This window comes from Ictalurus punctatus, chromosome 7 (assembly GCF_001660625.3).
Source record: "Ictalurus punctatus breed USDA103 chromosome 7, Coco_2.0, whole genome shotgun sequence".
Classification (NCBI taxonomy): domain Eukaryota; kingdom Metazoa; phylum Chordata; class Actinopteri; order Siluriformes; family Ictaluridae; genus Ictalurus; species Ictalurus punctatus.
This window is the reverse complement of record NC_030422.2, coordinates 6742808-6761578: the sequence shown is the minus strand read 5'-3', so window position 1 is coordinate 6761578 and position 18771 is coordinate 6742808. Positions and strand designations below refer to the sequence as shown.

At 44.1% G+C, this 18771-nt stretch overlaps 1 protein-coding gene across 2 annotated transcripts in view; it reads left to right on the top strand.

Annotated features, from left to right (window-relative positions):
* The window catches only part of myom1a (myomesin 1a (skelemin)), a 31479-nt gene extending 13703 nt beyond the window's left edge, over positions 1-17776 (top strand). The window contains exons 17-40 of one of the 2 annotated variants that reach the window (XM_047156361.2): positions 54-237; positions 1223-1397; positions 1493-1614; positions 3729-3925; positions 5470-5596; positions 6075-6250; positions 8454-8568; positions 8677-8833; positions 9375-9481; positions 9777-9821; positions 9939-10075; positions 10179-10323; positions 12045-12104; positions 12203-12270; positions 12396-12521; positions 12932-13000; positions 13284-13371; positions 13505-13543; positions 14040-14145; positions 15107-15270; positions 15494-15530; positions 15823-15845; positions 16160-16215; positions 16781-17776. In XM_047156361.2, coding sequence (XP_047012317.1) covers positions 54-237; positions 1223-1397; positions 1493-1614; positions 3729-3925; positions 5470-5596; positions 6075-6250; positions 8454-8568; positions 8677-8833; positions 9375-9481; positions 9777-9821; positions 9939-10075; positions 10179-10323; positions 12045-12104; positions 12203-12270; positions 12396-12521; positions 12932-13000; positions 13284-13371; positions 13505-13543; positions 14040-14145; positions 15107-15270; positions 15494-15530; positions 15823-15845; positions 16160-16215; positions 16781-17041 — 2784 coding nt within the window. In that variant the 3' untranslated portion in view covers positions 17042-17776. The remainder of the gene's footprint in view (positions 1-53; positions 238-1222; positions 1398-1492; positions 1615-3728; positions 3926-5469; positions 5597-6074; positions 6251-8453; positions 8569-8676; positions 8834-9374; positions 9482-9776; positions 9822-9938; positions 10076-10178; positions 10324-12044; positions 12105-12202; positions 12271-12395; positions 12522-12931; positions 13001-13283; positions 13372-13504; positions 13544-14039; positions 14146-15106; positions 15271-15493; positions 15531-15822; positions 15846-16159; positions 16216-16780) is intronic. The other variant, XM_017472876.3, reaches the window with a different exon arrangement.
* The last annotated feature ends 995 nt before the right edge of the window (positions 17777-18771 follow it).

Sequence of the window (18771 nt, the reverse complement as noted above, 5' to 3'; positions counted from 1 at the left end):
ACCTTGACCCAGTTCTAACGCTGAGACCGGATGTACCGTTTGTTCGTCCGCAGTGTATGGTTGGCACAGACACCTGGCAGAGGGTGAACACTGGGATGCCTGCGAAGTCCCCTCGCTTTGCCCTTTTTGACTTGGCCGAGGGCAAATCCTACACCTTCCGCGTGCGTTCCTGCAACTCCGCAGGTGTTAGCGAGCCGTCTGAGGAAACCGGAGCCACGACTGTCGGGGACAGACTGGGTAAGAGAGGGATTCAACCTTAATGTCATGAGCCAGATGGTACAACCCTGTGTGCTGATATCCACATTCTATTTATTTATTTATTTATTTATTTATTTATTTATTTATTTATTTACGGTCTCGCTGTATATGTTTGCAACAGTTACATTTATGTAGTGCTTTTCTAGGCGCTTAACGCGCTTTACATTGTGTGTGTGTGTGTGTGTGTGTGTGTGTGTTTGGGGGGGGTTCCTCAACCACCACTAGTGTATAGCATCCACCTGGAAGATGCGATGGCAGCCATAGTGCGCCAGAACGCCCAACACACACCAGCTATTAATGGAGAGGAGAGAGTGGTGTAGCCAATTCAGAGATGGAGATTATTACGGGCTCAATGGGGAAATTTCGCCAGGTCACCGGATTTATACCCCTACTCTTTTACGATAAAGTGTTCTGGGATTTTTCACGACCTCAGAGAGTCACGACCTCGGTTTTAACGTCTTGTCTGAAAAATCCAAAAGTCAGCGTTCACTAACATGATTGTTTTTATTTAATCAGTAATCAAAAGCTAATACAAGAATTTTCATCGGTTGGTGCTTGTTATATCGATGTTATTTTCAACCCTTAAATAGAATTTGAATACATCTAAATAGCTAAATATCTTGTCCAGCCCCCATTTGCTTTATTTGTAAATGATTGACAGCTTATACTTCGTTCCAGTTATAACATGCATATGATGCTTATAATTAGCGTGCTTGTTGCTGTCGTCTCTCATCTAATAGTGTCTTAATTAGTATGAGCTGATTATTTATTTATTTATTTATTTATTATTGTAAGAAACTGATTTCTTAATGTTCTTCTTGTGTTCGAGGTATTTGTTTTTGTTTACTAAAAGCATCGATTATTGGTAGTGGACTAAGATGGCGGACTTTTCGGTAGACTTTTGGACCCTAAAGTCGTTTGGCTCGTCTCCATCTGTCCTCACTGTCCAGTCCGACTCTTTCAGACCTGCCCTCGGCACCAGGGCCTGTTGTGCCCATCAGGAACACAGCCTCCTCCGTTGTGGTGACCTGGAAGGCTTCTAAAGAGGCCGTAGAGCTTGTGCGCTACTACGTGGAAGTCAGCGTCGTGGGCAGCAACGTGTGGGTGCCATGCAACAACAAGCCAGTCAGAGACACCAGGTAGAGCTGCTCTTCTCGCATATTTACTCCAATCGAATCTATGAAACTAATCTGATTCTTTGAGTTGATCCGGGTTGGAACTTTTTGATGTGTAGGTTTGTGTGTCACGGGCTGAACACGGGAGACAGCTGTGTTTTCAGAGTGAAGGCCGTGAACGCTGCCGGCTACAGCACTCACTCCAGCGAGTCCGAATCCTGCCTTGTAAAAGCAGCCATCGGTGAGTCCCATCTTAGTCTAAGTTGAACCGTAAAGGAAGAGAAAACACGACTTTAAAGGTTAACGTAGGGGTCCACTAGGGGGCGCACGTTCTTTCCGTTTGCCGTTTCTGTGACGTGAACTTGGAGTCGGTTATGCTGAATCAAAAGGCTTTCCCTTTGTTAAGCCCCGGTCTGATCGGTTAAACACAACATGGCGGCTGCACTCATTTGCATAAAATTCAGCTTCGGAATACACAGATCAGCCATGACATTAAAACCACCTGCTTGAAATCGGGTCGGTTCCGCTTGTGCTGCCAAAACGGCTCTGACCCGTGGAGGCATGGACTCTACAAGACCTCTGAAGGTGTGCTGTGGTGTCTGGCACCAAGACGTCAACAGCACATCCTTTAAGTCCTGTATGTTGCGAGGTGGGGCCTCTATGGATCGGACTCGTTTGTCCGAGATCTGGCGAATCTGCAGGCCGAGTCAACACCTTGAGTCACGATCCTCAAATCCATTCCTGAACACTTTTTGCCATGTCTCACGCCGTATTATCCTGCCGAAATACGCCAACCCCTTTAAAAAATTGGGAACCCCGTTCCCATGAAGAGCTGACCCTGTCGCCGTTTCGCAGGTTATCCTTCCTTGGACCACTTTTGGTAGGTACTAACCACTGGCATTTTGGACATGCTCTGACCCGGTCGTCTAGCCGTCACAATGTGGCCCTTGTCAGAGTCGCTCAGATCCACACCAACTTCATGAACTGTCTGTTCACTTGCTGCGTAACATATCCCAGCAATAGACAGCAGCCTTTGTAACGAGATGATCAAATAAATATAAAGTCATTATGCTTATTCGCTTCACCCGTCAGTAGTCTTAATGTCATGGCTGATCGGTGTATAGCAGCGCTATATCCATTTAAAATAAATCGTCTGAGGTATGTCGAAGTCGCAAGTGGACTCGTACTATCGGTGTACGAACGGAAGCAACGGATCGCCGGAATTAACGGACTTTCATTCGTACGTTTTTCCCCGACTGCCGTTTTGGTTTTGACCGTTTGCACACTTTACCTGTTCATGATGCAACACGGCCTGTCTCCGAGCTCTGATTTCCTCCATCTCTGCACTTTTCATCGCCCCATTTATCACAAGACCATGCAGAACCCCTGTCAGTGCAGAATAACTAGTTACGCCCGCAGTGCCCTTTCGAAGACGTAATTGGACGCAGCCAAATGATGCTGTTCTCACTGTGATGCGGACTTGCTGCACGGAGACGGTGCTGCATGTGGAATGCTCTCGAATCACGTCTGACCGTGTCGTTCACCGCTAACCTCATCCGAGCCCTGGTATGATCGAAGCAGCCATGTCGTTTCCTTGTGTGTTTTTACTACTAACCTGCCTTGGATTCGGAGTGTCGGGTGCGCGGGATTCTCGGAGAGTGTGACCCTGCGTCACTCTGCAATGCCCGTGCTGTGTTTCGTAAATGACTTCAGGGCATGCGGTGTGTAGAACATGAGGAAGAGGGTCCAGATCCGTCCCGGGGTCACGGCGGTGTGGAGAGCGCACTGAGTACAAGCATGATACGTGTGACTTGCTCGACAGGAGAGCTGATTTTGTACCGAATGCGTTCTCGGAAGGTGTTCTCTCCTATTAACTTTTAACCGGGTGCGGTGTGTTTTTATTTATTTATTTATTTATTTATTTATTTATTTATTTATTTTTAAAACCGAGATTCTCGTGAAATATCATCTGCACGTAACGTTCCAATTTCAAGAGGTGCCGTTAGGTATTATCAGTACACTTTACGGACGTGACTTTCAGCTTGGACTTTATTACTAGTTACCTGCCCGAAGCAGTGTTCCAAAGTTCTAGTGATGATGTATCACGGCTGAACACGTTCACGACGGGCGTTAGGACTAGTGCCAACCGTCTAATAATGTACCGATTTTACCTTTCCTATAACGTATTGTTTAGGAGTAACAGCATCATTTTGGTTTCACCTACTTCAAGGACACACTTTCACATATTGAATAACAAAGCCTCAAGACCGCGTCCACGTGGGATGTTTCTCTAAAAGGGACGCTTGATTCGGTTAATTCGGAGTAAAGGATTAACCCGAGCCGTTCTCTGTGCAGAGGTGCCGTCTCCTCCGTCTGCTCTCACTTTGGTGGAGCGTTTTCGTGACTACATGGTGTTGAACTGGCAGGCTCCTGCTAAAACCGGAGGAGTCGATATCAGGGGCTACTACCTGGATTACAGGACCGTTAAGGGCGGTGTCGTAAGCAAGTGGCACGAGATCAACACCAAGGCCGCCACTGGAACTACCTATAAGGTAACCTGCTCGATTTCCCTAGGGATCAATGCAATAGAATGAGCACTCCTGTATAAAAGTGTAAAAAGAGCATTCGATCAGCACACGCTTCTCTTTTGTTGAGACCTGAGCAGTAGGGGTGTGGATTCCACCCCTTCAGCAGCAGTACGGTTACAATACAACAACGTGGCTGTTAATAAGCGTTTACATTCTATTCAGGGTTGAGTTTTCCAGGTCCGGGTGCTGTTGGGATCTATCCGCCTCATACGTCGCTGTAGAACAGATTAAGTACATTACTGCTGCAGGACTCATTCTGTGATGAGGCCAGATTGTTGTTGGTGTGTGTGTGTGTGTGTGTGTGTTGGCCAGCAGGGGGTCCTACAGATTTGCCTGTGGAATAGATCTGTACCGAGGAAGCGCATTAACTACGTTGCCAGACGAATAATATCAATATTAAATAACATTTTACATAAAGAATGCAATGCATTTTTAACGAATTAACTTAGTAGTATAATAAGTATAATATTTGCCAATAATGCTCTCCACCGACTCATTTATACCATGTGAATGTCTCCGCTTTCATGTCAGCAAGTGGAAATACCTTGAACATAGTCAAACTCATCTAGGATTTCTCACTGTAAGATCACAAGAAATTCAATGGAAGATTCTTAAACTTATTTCAAGCCATCTGTGCTCGTTTTAAGCGTTTGGTTCTAGAAAGAAGCAAATGATCTGCCGATTAGAATAAGAAAACTACAAGCGCGAAATGAGTAATAATGTCTAGAAATAGGTTTAAGGATCTTGTGTTTGGTTTATTGTGATCTCACGCTAAGAAATACAAGACGCTTTTGACTATATTCGAGATCTTTTCGCTTGCCGAGTAGAGTAGGGGTGTAAAACGAATATAAATACTCAGCTAGATAATCAACTGAGATAGATGGATAAATAATAAATCCGATTGTAGCCTATGATTCAGTGCGATATGATTTAGAACGGTTTGCGATACGATGAGATCCAGTAAAGCTCGGAGGAGCTGGTGGCTCTCGGGCATAGAGAGGCAGGAAGTGGATGCGCACGGTGGGAAAAGGGAAATAAATTTGCTAAAAAGAGACGTTCGTGTGTGTTCCAGGGCCATCTCAAGCTACAGGTGGTATACGCGGTTGCTCGGGGCCCATGAGCCATCTTGTAAGAATGCAGGATTTTATATTTTGTAATTATAAGTGATGGTGAGCATATGGCTCTTAGCATAGATCATGACTTTGCAGAGTCCCCATGTGGTCTTCAGCTTGAGAGGTATGATTGGGGTGGTGGCAAGCAGTGTGTCAAATAGGGCTCCAAAGGCTCAGAAACAGCCCTGGTGTTTACGCTCACACTTTACTGACGTAGTCATGCCTGAAATGATCCAGATGATTCAGAATATTGAAACTGGTGCACATTTTTTTAATAATCGGCGACTCTTTACGTCTACACTATGTGATGTTTCCGTGTATTTCGAACCGTTGTAATAAAATATGCTCATGCTGTGAGCGACTGTTAAACGACCTTCCTTCTCGCCCTGCGTTCAGGTGGAAGACCTGAAGGAGAATGTATTGTACCAGTTCCAGGTTCGTGCAGTTAACCAGGCTGGCATTAGCGAGTCCTGCATCAGCAGCGTTGCCTTCGAGTGTAAGGAGTGGACCGTTGCATTGCCAGGTAAATTAGACGGCACTACTGTGCAGCGATGCTTGATAAATCATTTAATCAACACCTAGCTATACAGGTCATCTTTTCCTCACCTCTATAAGATTGGATGTTAATGAAACGATTCACTGACTGCCTTTAATGAGCTCGTGATGATTTATAGCTAGTAGAGGTCAATTAGCATTAATGGCATATTTTTATATATAAATAAAAAGTTTCACATCTGTACATTAATAGAAATTAATCCCTGTGTGAGTGATAATTGAACCTAATGCGCTGTGCAATGTCATCAATGGCCTGCAGGTGTCTCCCTTTACAAACAAATCATAAAAAGAGCGATTAGATGATGTGACCAGTTCTTCACTACTCTTTATTCATTGTTTTCCATGGTTGACTGCCCTTTAATTATCAGTCTACCTGTATTCTACATGCTCTAAAGCAGCCTTGTTGTGTTTCTGTGGGGTTTTATTTTTTTTCCTGGGTAACACAGGCCCTCCTCATGGGCTTCACATGCTGGAGGTGAGAAAGGACTCATTGGTGCTGCTTTGGGAGCCGCCCACGTTCAACGGCCGTAGCCCCGTCACCGGCTACTACGTGGACATCAAGGAAGGGAATGGCAAATGGAGAGGAGTTCAGGACAGGTCCACCAAGAATACATACTTGCAGGTTAGATTGCATCATATAAAGCAGCGGTGAGATTCCTGCAGGTTTCATCTCCAACCAAAATCGAACACAATTGTCTTAGTTGATCAGGAACGTCTTCAGGCAGAGAGTAGATGGTCAGGAGGGCACGATTATGGTTGGAGCTAAAGTCTTCAGGAATGTAGATCTCCAGGAACAGGATTGGTGACCACTGGTGTAAAGAAACTGGCAATCAAGATGAAAATTCCATATGTGTGGTGGCAAACAACGGCTTCTCCACTAAGTATTAAATAAATTTCAGTTAGTGTTTTCAGTACTTTTCTCCCGTGTCATTCCCCTTTATTACACAAAACTTTAATGTTGTGAATTCTTTATATTTTGACTGATCTCTGTTTCGTTGGGAAATATTCGCTGATTAATCCGGTGAGTTTTGTTCTGTTCTAGAACATACATTTCTAAACAAATGTCTTTTTTATCAAGTTAGAACTTTGTGTAAGTGCTCTTCTCAGTTTTGACCACATGATGGCGCAGGAGCGTCACGGACAAAAGGTAGAGATGTCAGGTTTTTTCCAAAAATTTTGCTGCAGTGATTTTCCTAGACCCCATGGAAATTGTTGGCTTTTTTGACATATTTGGACAAGCAGATCCTCTTTGAAACAGTGCCTATTAATAAAGGTGATACATTCTCTCAAATGACACACAAAATCAATATTTTGTAGTAATTTTCACAATTTAAATGAACAAAAAACAGATCAGTCACATGGAAAAAGTAAGTACACGCCTACATTTATCATGTCTTCAAATCAACAAAATTAGAATCAGGTGTTTAAAATTGGGTGTCAGTGATTAGATCCTGCTTAGGGAGTGCAGGTGGAACCGGTCTTATTTATACCCCTCTCATATCTAGTGTCTGGTGTTATCTTTGCTATTGAGGTGTGTGGTGTCAACATGCCAAGATCTAAAGAGTTCTATAAGGCCTTCAGGGGGAAAAAAGTTGTGGATGCCTATGAATCTGGCGAGGGATTTAAAAAGATCTCCAAATTATTTGAAACGCATCCTTCCACTGTAAGGAAAATCATCTACAAGTGGTGCAGGTTTCAAACGATTGTCAATTTGTCCAGGACCGGCCGTCCCAGCAAATTCAGCCCAAGAGCAGACCGTCTGATGCAAAAAGAACTCGCCAAGAACCCCAAAATTTCATCACAGGATCTGCTAGTGAGTCTTGCAACTGTTGGTGCATGCTTCTCCAATCAGAACGAGATTGCACAAATTTGACCTGCATGGGAGGCGTGCCAGGAAAAAGCCTTTGCAAGACTACAGTGTGCCAATGAGCATACAGGCGAAGACAGGGCCTTTTGGAATAATGCGCTCTGGACAGATGAATCAAAGATAGAGTTGTTTGGTCACAGTAACAGCAGATGTGTTCGGTGTAGACCAAAGAAAGCTTTTCAGGAGAAGCACCTCATACCAACTGTGAAGCACGGTGGTGGAAATGTTACGGTTTGGGGTTGCTTCGCTGCCTCAGGGACTGGACAGCTTGCATTCATTGATTCAACTATGGATTCTGCATCATATCAAAGAGTGCTCGAAGATAATGTGAGGTCGTCTGTCCAAACCTTTCAACAGGATAGTGATCCTAAGCACACTAGCAAATCCACCAAGAATGGCTCAAAAAGAAGAAATGGAGGGTTATGGAATGGCCGAGTCAGAGCCTGTATTTGAATCGCATTGAAATGTTGTGGGGGGGTCTGAAACGGGCAGAACATGCAAAAAAAATCCACAAATATCTTGTAACTGAAAGAATATTGCATGGAAGAGCGGTCAAAAATCCCAGCAAGCCTGGTGGACAATTATGCAAAACGCCTACAAGAAGCGATTTCTGCCAAAGAGGGTAATACTAGATTCTGAGGCCAAGGGTGTACTTACTTTTTCCACAGAACAATATCACATCTACTGATATTTCCATCGAATAAATGATTGAAAACGCTATTTTCCCTTGTGGGTTTGTTCAAGTATATCAACTTGATTAATAGGCACTGTTTCTTGTCCAAATATGTCAAAAAAGCAAGCAATTTCCATGGGGTGTACTTATTTTTTCACACGATTGTAGTTAATCAGTGTTGTTCCAATTCGTACAACATTAGAGTCAGTTTCTATTGACCTCCTCAGCTCCTGTCGTGAATGCTGTTATGAAATGCGTCATTAATACTATGAATCTGTGATGCAGATATCGGGCCTGAAGGAAGGTGCCTCCTACATACTACGTGTCACTGCTAAGAATATTGCAGGTGTTGGTGGACCCTCCAAAGCTACAGACCCCATCGTCGCTCAGACTCGCCCAGGTAAATAAAGCAGGCTCCGACCCAGTCGAATAAACCCATCCGTCTTTTCCAGCACGTTTCCCAGGATCGATCGTTTAATGCCGTTTTCTCGACGCGGTCCTTTCTCAGGCACTAATGAGATTGTGGTCGACGTGGATGACGATGGCGTGATCTCGCTGATCTTCGAGTGCTCTGAGATGACTGAAAGCTCTCGATTTGTGTGGTCAAAGAACTACGAGGCTCTCGCCGATACCTCCCGTCTCACTATCGAAACAGTCAGGGGAAAGTGAGTTTCTGCTTTGCTTGTTAAAACTACTTTTTATTTATTTATTTATTTATTTATTTATTTATTATCCCCCGCCACCTTGTGTTGTTTATGTGGCTGCTTTTTGTCAGGAAGCTCTATAGTCCCTTTGTTCTCCAGAGAAAGGTTTGGTCACATGGCAGTGGTAGACATTTAGCAGTTAGTTTCAGCCATTGGACAATGTTACGTGGGCGCTAGTGTGAGGATGAATAGTGGCAGGCTGTCTGGAAGCCAGGGGAGACGTGTGTCACCTTTGTTTTGCCAGATGTGCTGCGAAAGATGAGACAGAATGAAAGTGGGAGGCAAAGTGGGTAAAGGAGAAAGAAAAAAAAAGTGGAGAAATGGAAATAAAAGGAAAAACTAATTGGTGTCACTTAACCTTTGAAGAAAAGAGAAAGGCTAATTAGTGTTCCTGGAATTTAAAAAGATTTCACGCTGTTCGGAAAGCATCGTGCGCAATTAAAACATTACCCACACTGTCTCGGTGTCTTTCTCGTACTCATACCGCTCGGTGTGTCCTCAGATCCAGAGCCATCTTTAATGATCCTTCACTGGAGGACCTGGGCGTCTACTCCTGCGTTGTCACCAACACTGATGGAGTTTCTGCCAGCTACACACTGACAGAGGAGGGTGAGTCACTTTCCCCAGCTCTCCGGCTAATGACGGCGATATTCCGTCTTCTGCCTTTAGACAGAGGAAGACTCGTAATCTTTTCCAGAAGCTGGCAAGTCATGTCTTCTTTTAAATCTTAACAAGTCAAGGACATGCGTGCACATTTCAGAGGCTCGTATGTAACTGCTTGATAGAGCAGCGCAGTCGAATTTTAAAAGGAGATTAATTCCAAGAGTTCTTTATCCATTACCGTCAGAGCTCCAGTGTGCAGTATATACACTCATGAAATGCATTTCAAAATATTTTTTTTTAGGACTGAGGCGCTTGTTGGATATCAGCCATGACCACAAGTTCCCCAGTAAGTACAGACCATCGATAGTAACGTCAAGCCTGGTGTGTAGCTCAACGCTCTTCCACTGTGACGACCCGTTTCTGTGTTATTTTACACCAATAATTATCAGTGTTTTCTTGGCAGTTATTCCTTTCAAGACCGAAATGGCTGTTGAGCTACAGGAGAAAGGACGCGTGCGTTTCTGGGCGCAGGTTGCTAAGTTTACCTCCAAATGCCAAGTGGAGTATGTTTTCAACGATAACATCATTACTCAAGGAAAGGTATAAACACGTAGGCTTTATTTATTTATTTATTTATTTATTTAATTTTTTTTTTTGGGCACATGCTTTTTCACGCACTGATTAAACGTTCCGAATCCCTCAGAAATACACCATGAACTTCGACAGTAAAACCGGCATTATCGAGATGTTCATGGACTCTTTGGAAATCACCGATGAAGGAACCTTCACGTTTAACCTCGTCGATGGCAAAGCTACCGGTCGTACCAGTTTGGTGCTTATTGGAAAAGGTAAAGTAGAACCGTCCCTCAAATACATCGCGTTACAACCTCTTCCGTCCATACTGTCGTGTTCTGTTATGTCCTGTAGAGGGCAGGAAGAGATCATAAGAAATCGAGCAGCCCTCACTGGAGCATTATTCAGGCTTTGTGAAGGACATCCATTAGCATACACAGCATTCCCTTAACTGCTGATTGAACTATATCAGGCTTTACTGATTGATCATGTTACTCCATTATTAAACACTATTATTGGGCGCTACCGTATGAGATTTAACTCCGTGTCCATTATCGGCTAAAGAGACGAGGACCGTTCTGACGTAGTCCACATTATACAGCAGCTTTTGGTGATCTCTGCCAGGTTCTTTAGTGCTATTTAAAGGTATTATAGATCAGGAGTGGCACATTTGATCCCAAGTTCAACTCCAGATCCTTCCTGCACCAAGGTCTGAATAATAATTGTGTGAAGGCCTGCGAAAACCCCTCACATAGTAAAATTGAGTTTTTTTCCCTAATATATCTGAAAACTACAGTCTTTCCTGAACTGAAACACATTAAACTTCCCTGACAGGGGAAGTGAATAACGTTGATCATCAATATTGATTATTACAACGGCACCTGTCAAGGGGTGGGATATACTGTATTAGGCAGTAGTATTAGACAGTCAGTTCTCAAAGTTGACGTGTTGGAAGCAGGAAAAATGGGCAAGTGTAAGGATCTGAGCGACTTTGACATTGACCAAATTGCGATGGCTAGACGACTGGGTCGGAGCATCTCCTAAACAGCAGGTCTTGTGGGGTGGGGTATGCAGTACTTAGTATCTGCCAAAAGTGGTCCAAGGAAGGACAACCGGTGAACTGGTGTCAGGGTCATGGGCACCCAAGGCTTACTGATGAGTGATATGGCTCAAGTGGTAGAGCGGGTTGTCCACTAATCGTAGGTTTCTGGGTTCGATTCCCGGCCCACGTGACCCCACATGCCGAAGTCTCCTTGGGCAAGACACTGAACCCCAAGTTGCTTCCGATGGCAAGTTAGCACCTTGCATGGCAGCTCTGCTACCATTGGTGTGTGTGATTGGGTGAATGAGAACCAATATGAAGCGCTTTGGAACCGCCAAGGTTAAAAATTAAGTGCAGACCATTTACCATGAGTATCTGTGGGATGTGCTGGACCAACAAATAGAATCCATGGAGGCCCCACCGGACTTTGCTCTTGACGTAGTGGTGCCAGACACCACAGCACACCTTCAGAGGTCTTGCCTAGAGTCCATGCCTCGATGGATCAGAGCTGTTTAGGTGGCACAAGGGGGACCTACACAATATTAGGCAGTTGGTTTTTAATGTTCTGGCTGATCAGTGTATGGTTCTCTTTTTTACATGTATCTCAACCACCAGAAAAGATGTAGCATTGTACAAATCTGGTTACCGCCAAAAGTGACAAAGGGGCAGTTGCGAGTTCGAATCCCCACTATGCCACACCCATCCACAGCCGGGAGTCAAAGAGAGTAAAACCGGCCATGCACAGTTTGGATGGTAGGGATGGGGATGCTCTGCTTTCCCTGTCAATCACAGCAACCCTAGCCAGTCGTGGGCATGTGAGCTCATGTATGAGGGAGACAGCACTCTCCTCAGAGACCGTTATGATGCCCTGTGACGCAGCTCAAGTCAATGCATGGATCGAGTTCCCCATCACTTCAATAAATAAATTCAGACATTTTTGTTTTTACAAAACAGAGTTTGCTGAGCTTCAGAAGAAGTCTGAGTTTGAGAGAGCAGAGTGGGTCAGGAGACAAGGTATGGCACGCAGCGTATGAAAGCTGAATTACCCGCTGTACATTTTTAAGCACCACCTTTTTCAACAATGTCACCCTTTCTTCAATTCTCACATCCAGGCCCTCACTTTGTGGAATACCTCAGTTTCGAGGTCACCCGAGAATGTAACGTGTACCTAAAATGCAAGGTAAGGCTGTGCAAGATGTAATGAAATATTCGCGCTCCCCCAGGTCAGTCGGATTAATATTTTATCTCATGCCTCTCCCACTCAAACCTCTTCCCTCCCCCTCCCTCTCCCTCTCATCTCTTCAGGTCGGAAATATCAAAGCGGACACCGAGATAACCTGGTTTAAGGACGGAATTGAGATCGCGGAGGATGACGAAGACGCTCAGAAAATTGGCATCGCAGATGGCGTGCTGTCCTTCAACATTGGCAAGGTCAGGCAGCTGCAGGGCATTGTGGGGAAAGTGGAGGGTGAGCTTTGCTAGCAGCTATGCTACAGGCTTCAGTCACCACACAGACTCATAAATAATGGAAAGGGTTTTATTCTATTCATATTTAATGAACCGTTTTAAGATTCAAAACTGTACAACATATTTATTGAAATTTAGGGCCAGATCCTATACATTTCATAATACAGCTTTATGAAATTCCTGAACTCGGCTTTTCTAATGGCACACAAAGCGAATAAATCAAATGTCCTCTAGGTTACGTTCAATTCTCGTAAACAGTCGATGATGCTAGAAAGGATTTTTAACATTAGTGCATGCAGGTCCGTGGAGGTGAGCCTCCCACGCCACTCCCAGGCTGCTATCGGCGTTAACTGCAATGTCTGTCTAATTTCCAGCTCGTTAAAAAGAACGAAAAAGACGGGAAAAAGAAACCTGCTCCTGAAGGAAGCCCGAGGAAGCCCAAAGTCTGCAGCTTTTCCCTTTATAAGTTCTCGCCGAGTTTCAAGTGTTGTTGTGTGGATTTTGATCTATGTCGCCGTCGTCTTCTGCTGTATTTCTATACGGTGTCCCTGTTTGCCTGCAGCATCCACCGCAGGAGAAAAGCTTGCCTTTTCGGATTCTTCTGCCTGTTCGTTTTTTTTTGTTTTTGTTTCGTTTTGTTTTCTGATCCGACTTCATATCTGATCTGTGACGTGGCCCTAGCGAGGCGCTTTCTTTCTCTTACTTCTTTTACAATTCTCCAAACAGCTTTCAAAGAAAGACGCGGGTGTTTACGAAGTGAAGCTGTGGGACGAGAGAGGGAAGGATAAGACTTTGTTGGACCTGACGGAAGCAGGTACGGGCCTTTTTAAATAATCCACACCATTATTTTGATAACGTCTGAACCTCATGTCTATGACGGAGCTTCTGAAATGCCGATTCCAGTCTTAATATTCTCAAATATAATGATCTGACTCTCTTCCCAAAAGGTTACAAGGCCGTGCTGAATGAAATGTTCAGAGTTATAGGTGAGTTTTGGTTGTATTTTTCTTCTTTCTGTTTTTTAATTCTTGCACACCGAAACGGTTCGTTAATGCTCCAGGGTGTAAATATGACGAATGAAAGGGCAACCCCCCCCCCCCTGATTAAATCTGATTAAACCCCATCACGCTTTGTAGCATGTATAAGAATTCTGAGCAGGCCCCAGTCGATGTCGATTTTTGGATCAGGATGGTGAAAGGAGATCTGAGTGACTTTGAAGCGGGGTTTCAATAGCTGGGCTCAATTGGCTGTGCTTCAGTAAGAACAGAGGCTAATTTGAAGTCTGCATTTAGGTCCGTGGGAAAGGGACGAGTAAATAGGTTTGGAAATTGTGCTTGAAAGTGCACGTTATATGACTGTGATGCTCGTGCCCCGGGTAAAGACGAACACGGGCAACTATTCTTCAGGTGACTGAGCGCTTCATGTCGGGTTTTGCTTCCATTTGTCACCCGTATCCATTTGATACTCTTCTTTTCATCACAGCGCACTCTTCTACCGAATTGAAGGTTCAGAGCACCGAGCATGGAATCATCCTCCACTCGTTCGTCGTGTATCACACAGAAGAGCTCCCTGTTGGTTGGTTTCACAAGTAGGTTTTTTTTTTTTCCATACTCTCTCATCACCTCTCTGTATGGTCCCCGCCCCCGCGTGTATGTCTTATATACGTTGAGTGTTCGATTGCATTTAAATAATCCCAAAAAAACATCTCCTTGCAGACGGTGCTCGAGGTTTTTCCCCGTCATTCCATTCAGACCTTTATTTAGGTGTGCAGTTGCGAATGCACTTTGTCGAACGTATGTCCGCTTCGTGTTAATATTTTTACCGGAGATTTTTGATTTTATCTGGATTTTTTTAATGGTTAAAAAACCGGTACGCGGAAACTCTACTAGGGGGTAATTTAGTATCGCCGGTACACCTACCGACATGTTTTTCGGGAGACGGGAGGAGACCGGAGAACCCGGAGGAAACCCATGTGAACGGCGAGGACGTGCACAGAAAGTCCACGCAGCTCAGGATCGAATCAGGGACTCTGGAGGTGTGCTGCGGCTGCTCTACACGCCGTACAAACCTATAAAACGGAAATATTAAATGAATACGCCGAATATGAAATGCCAGCTTTTTACAGGTCAGAGGAAACCACTTATTAAAGCAGTACCGGAATCGCGAACAACCAACAGAAGGGAAATTTGCCCTCGGTCAGCTTTTATCTCCATCTATCTGTGCATTACCGCAACGTGCTCTCGGGAGCATCGTTTGAGAGCGCGGCACTCTGAAAGCACAAAAGGCCAGAGAGAGTCGGGCTCTCCGAGAGTGAAGATGCTAATGCGTTTCGCGCCGCGCCGCGCATTACAATCCGCTACGCGAAATGTGACGCACACGAGGTAGTTTCTGCAATGCCATTTACATCGACTGCCTACGCTAATGCTGTTGGCAGGTTGTTTTTTCTGTATGTCAGCAGGTACAGTAGTGTGAAGCTGTAGCAGCTTTTCTTCTTCTGTATGAGTTTGAACGGTTGCTCCTTTGACGTCTACTCATTTGTGACCATTCAGAGATAGCAAGGTTTCACACTCAGACAGAGTGCAGTGTGGAGTCACAGGAGAGCAGCTGTGGCTGAAGATCAACGAGCCCACAGACAAGGACAAGGGCAAGTACGCCATCGACATCTTCGCCGGCGAAGGCAGCGTCAGGAGAGTTCTCGACCTCGCCGGCCAAGGTAAAGGCCTCAGGTGTTTCGAGTGTTATTTTAACGATATTGATTTTGTCTCGGTGCGACAGAATAGTCAGTTTGAGACTGGAGTTTATTATTAAGTCTACTTCCCCCCCCCAACCCCCCCCACCCCCCCGTCTGCCTAAAATATTCTCTTGTATGAAAAGACTTTTTTTTTTTCATGTTCAACGTTTTCTATTGTATTCTATTCTCTTCTGTTGTGTTAAAGTGTGGGAAGAGGCCTATTCAGAGTTCCAGAGGCTGAAGTAAGTATAATAAATGATCTTAATCCTGCTTTTATAGTTTATTAAAGATATCGACCACAAACGGTGTATACTTTTGCAAAGTGTTGTATGCAAACAAACAAAAACGAGAAAACGAAAAACTCTTAAAACTTCTAAAATAGAAAAAAAAAAAACATCCGAGTACATCCTTATGACGTTGTTGGCTCAGGCTTTTTCTGACACTGCTGTATGGAAGTAGACCATATCACCTTAACAGGCTCTGATGCTATTTAAAGCCTTCACTAACAGTGTGCTTATCCATTTCCTTCCTCAGGGCTGCAGCTATCGCAGAGAGAAGTAAGTGATTGTCTCCGCTGTCACTTTTGTGTTCTTTCCTGAAGACAGCTTGTTCTAAAAGCGTGTGGATGCTATTTCAAGCTATCTTCCTTGGCTACTTGTGTAGGATTCATATACACTGTATAGTAGCGATGTAGTAAAGGATGCGTCTCCTTTCTAAATGTCTCGGGAATGTTTAGACCCTATAGTCTGTGCTGTGACCTCACTTCTTGTTTTCGAAAACGTAATGACACTTAAGGTCAGGAGTGTGAAATTCCTTCGGAGTACACGTTGATATACCAAGAGGCTTACCGACTGCTTTATTTTTCTCGTAGACCGAGCGCGTGTGATCGGAGGCCTGCCAGATGTGGTCACGATCCAGGAAGGCAAGGTAATACATCTCCAACTACCCAGGATGCCAGAAAACCCCATGATCAAATTCTATCTCATTATCACATTGTACCTCATCCTTAACTGGTGCACCAGTTTCTTTTTTCAGACTATTACTGAATGCGAAGTAGTTGCTTGATGATGATGTCATTTGTACCACAGCAGTGTTGAAATCTGATTGGTCAGAAGGTGTTGATTTTTAGTTTTCTATAAAAGCAGCTCTGACAGTAGTGCCAGCTACAGTACAATTCAAATCACAGGTTTATATTAAAGCACTCGGGCTAACACGTTATTGTTTCTATAGTGACGTATTATTTGCGGGGACTTGTATGGTGGATGCGAGACATAACATAAACCTAATGATAAATGGATTTAAAAATGTGTAGTTATTTAACAAGGGAAAAAAAAAAAAAGCATATATGGTACTTTTATACTGGCAAACTGCTGCGATTTAAGAGAAATGATGCAAGTTGTCGCCATGGTAACAGGATCACAGCACCCGTCGATGCCCTTGTTTATTTAGCATTCTGGATTCTCATATTCTTTTCCCCGTGATTCCTTTTCAGTCTTTGAACCTCACCGGCAACGTGTGGGGCGAACCTACACCTGAGGTCACTTGGCTGAAGAATGACAAAGAGCTGGTACGTGACGATCACATCACGCTCAAGTTTGAGCACGGCAAGTTCGCCAGCATCACCATCGCGGCAGTCAATTCGGCCGACTCGGGCAAGTACGCCCTGCTGGTGAAGAACAAGTACGGCACAGAGGCTGGCGAGTTCACCGTCAGCGTCTACATACCAGAAGACGAGGCTGAGAAGAAAGAGTAGAGAAATACGGAAGCTTCAGGAGAGAGAGGGGCCGTGACATGACCAGATTGCATCCTAAAGCATTTTACTCCAAAGCATGTGCGACCTCAGTACGTCATAAACACACAGACGCACTAAAGCTCATGGCCAATTAGTAGTAATAATAAACACCTCAGTGTGGTAATCTAGACTAGCAGCAGATCTAAAAACACGTTCGTGTGCACATTCAGTACTCCGCTTTAATCAACCGCTTACCCCGAACATGGTTTGAAGTAAAATGCTGCCATATTCATACATAAAACTAGCACATGCTTTTACTGTTTCAATTTTTTTTTTTGTCTGTTTGTATTATTTGTGTCCATTTTATTTCCTGTATTAACAGAAATGTTACCTACAGGTCATCCATCTATGACTGAAGGTACAGTAATCTTGAGAAACAGCTCAGCTAGGAGACTTTTCCTTAAATATATTCATCATAATAGTACTAATAGGGAAACTCTTTGAAATGATGATACGTTTCCAAGAAAGTAGTAATGTAATGTCTTGTAACTCTATAGCTGGATTTTAAGTTACACTAGTACTATGTGGAAATTCGATGGCAGTCTGTGTGAAGCAAAAGGCTTTGAAGGTTATAGGCTGTCTGTTTAGATCTGTTTGCAGTATTGACGGTGTAATGTCACCTCGCGTATGTCTTAATGACGGAAAAGACAGTTCTATGTGACGACCACAAATAAAGCCTTGCAATGCAAAAGAAAAGTCGTATTTTTTTTTGTCCGGAAAACCTGTCAAAGGCTCGTTAACACTTCCTTGCTATATGTACATTTCACCGAAACCCATGTCATGTTTTATGTTCGGAAACCTAAGTTTAGAAGGTCATGTGCAGCTGAATGCATTGGCAGTGGATGCGAGTTTATTGAAAACATAAATACATCTAACAGATAAATCATCCTTACTCCTGTGAGTTCATTTTACTTGACTCGGGATGGTTTAACTGTTATCTCGGATTTAAAATGATCAAACGGATACGCGGGATACAGTCAACATGTAGTATGAATCAACTAAACGCTTAAGATCTAATGGTTTACCTGTACAGGTTAGCACAGGTTGGGATAGTAAGCTGTGAAATGACAATATCTCCACAAGTTTTAGCTTGCATAATTTGCAGGTCATGACAAGGACGCAGGAAATGGTGGGGGGTTGAGGTTGCTGCAGCAGCCCTGACTTTCAGGCTTTCAGGATAGCTTTAACTGCGAGTAAATAAATAAATTATTAATTATTATTATTAATAATAATAACAGATGGGAGGCATGGTGGCTTAGTGGTTAGAACGTTTGACACCCACCCCCAGAGTTGAGGGTTCAATTACTGCCGCAGCCCTGCCTGTGCGGAGTTTGTATGTTTTGGGGTTTCCTCCAGGTACTCCAGTTTCCTCCCCCAGTCCAAAGACATGCATTGTAGGCTAATTGGCATGTCCAAAGTGTATGAATAGGTGTGTGTGTGTGTGTGTGTGTGTGTGTGTGTGTGTGATTGTGCCCTGCAATGGATTGGCACCCCGTCCAGGGTGTTCCCCGCCCTGCGCCCCATACCCCCTGGTAAGGCTCCAGGTTCCCTGCGACCCTGTAAGGATAAGCGGTACACAAAATAGATAATAATAGTTTATAAGTAGACATAACACATATCACATGTATGCTGCTTAAAATTCCAGCACCCCTCAATCTAAAACACCTGCCCACGTCCCTGGATCATGATCA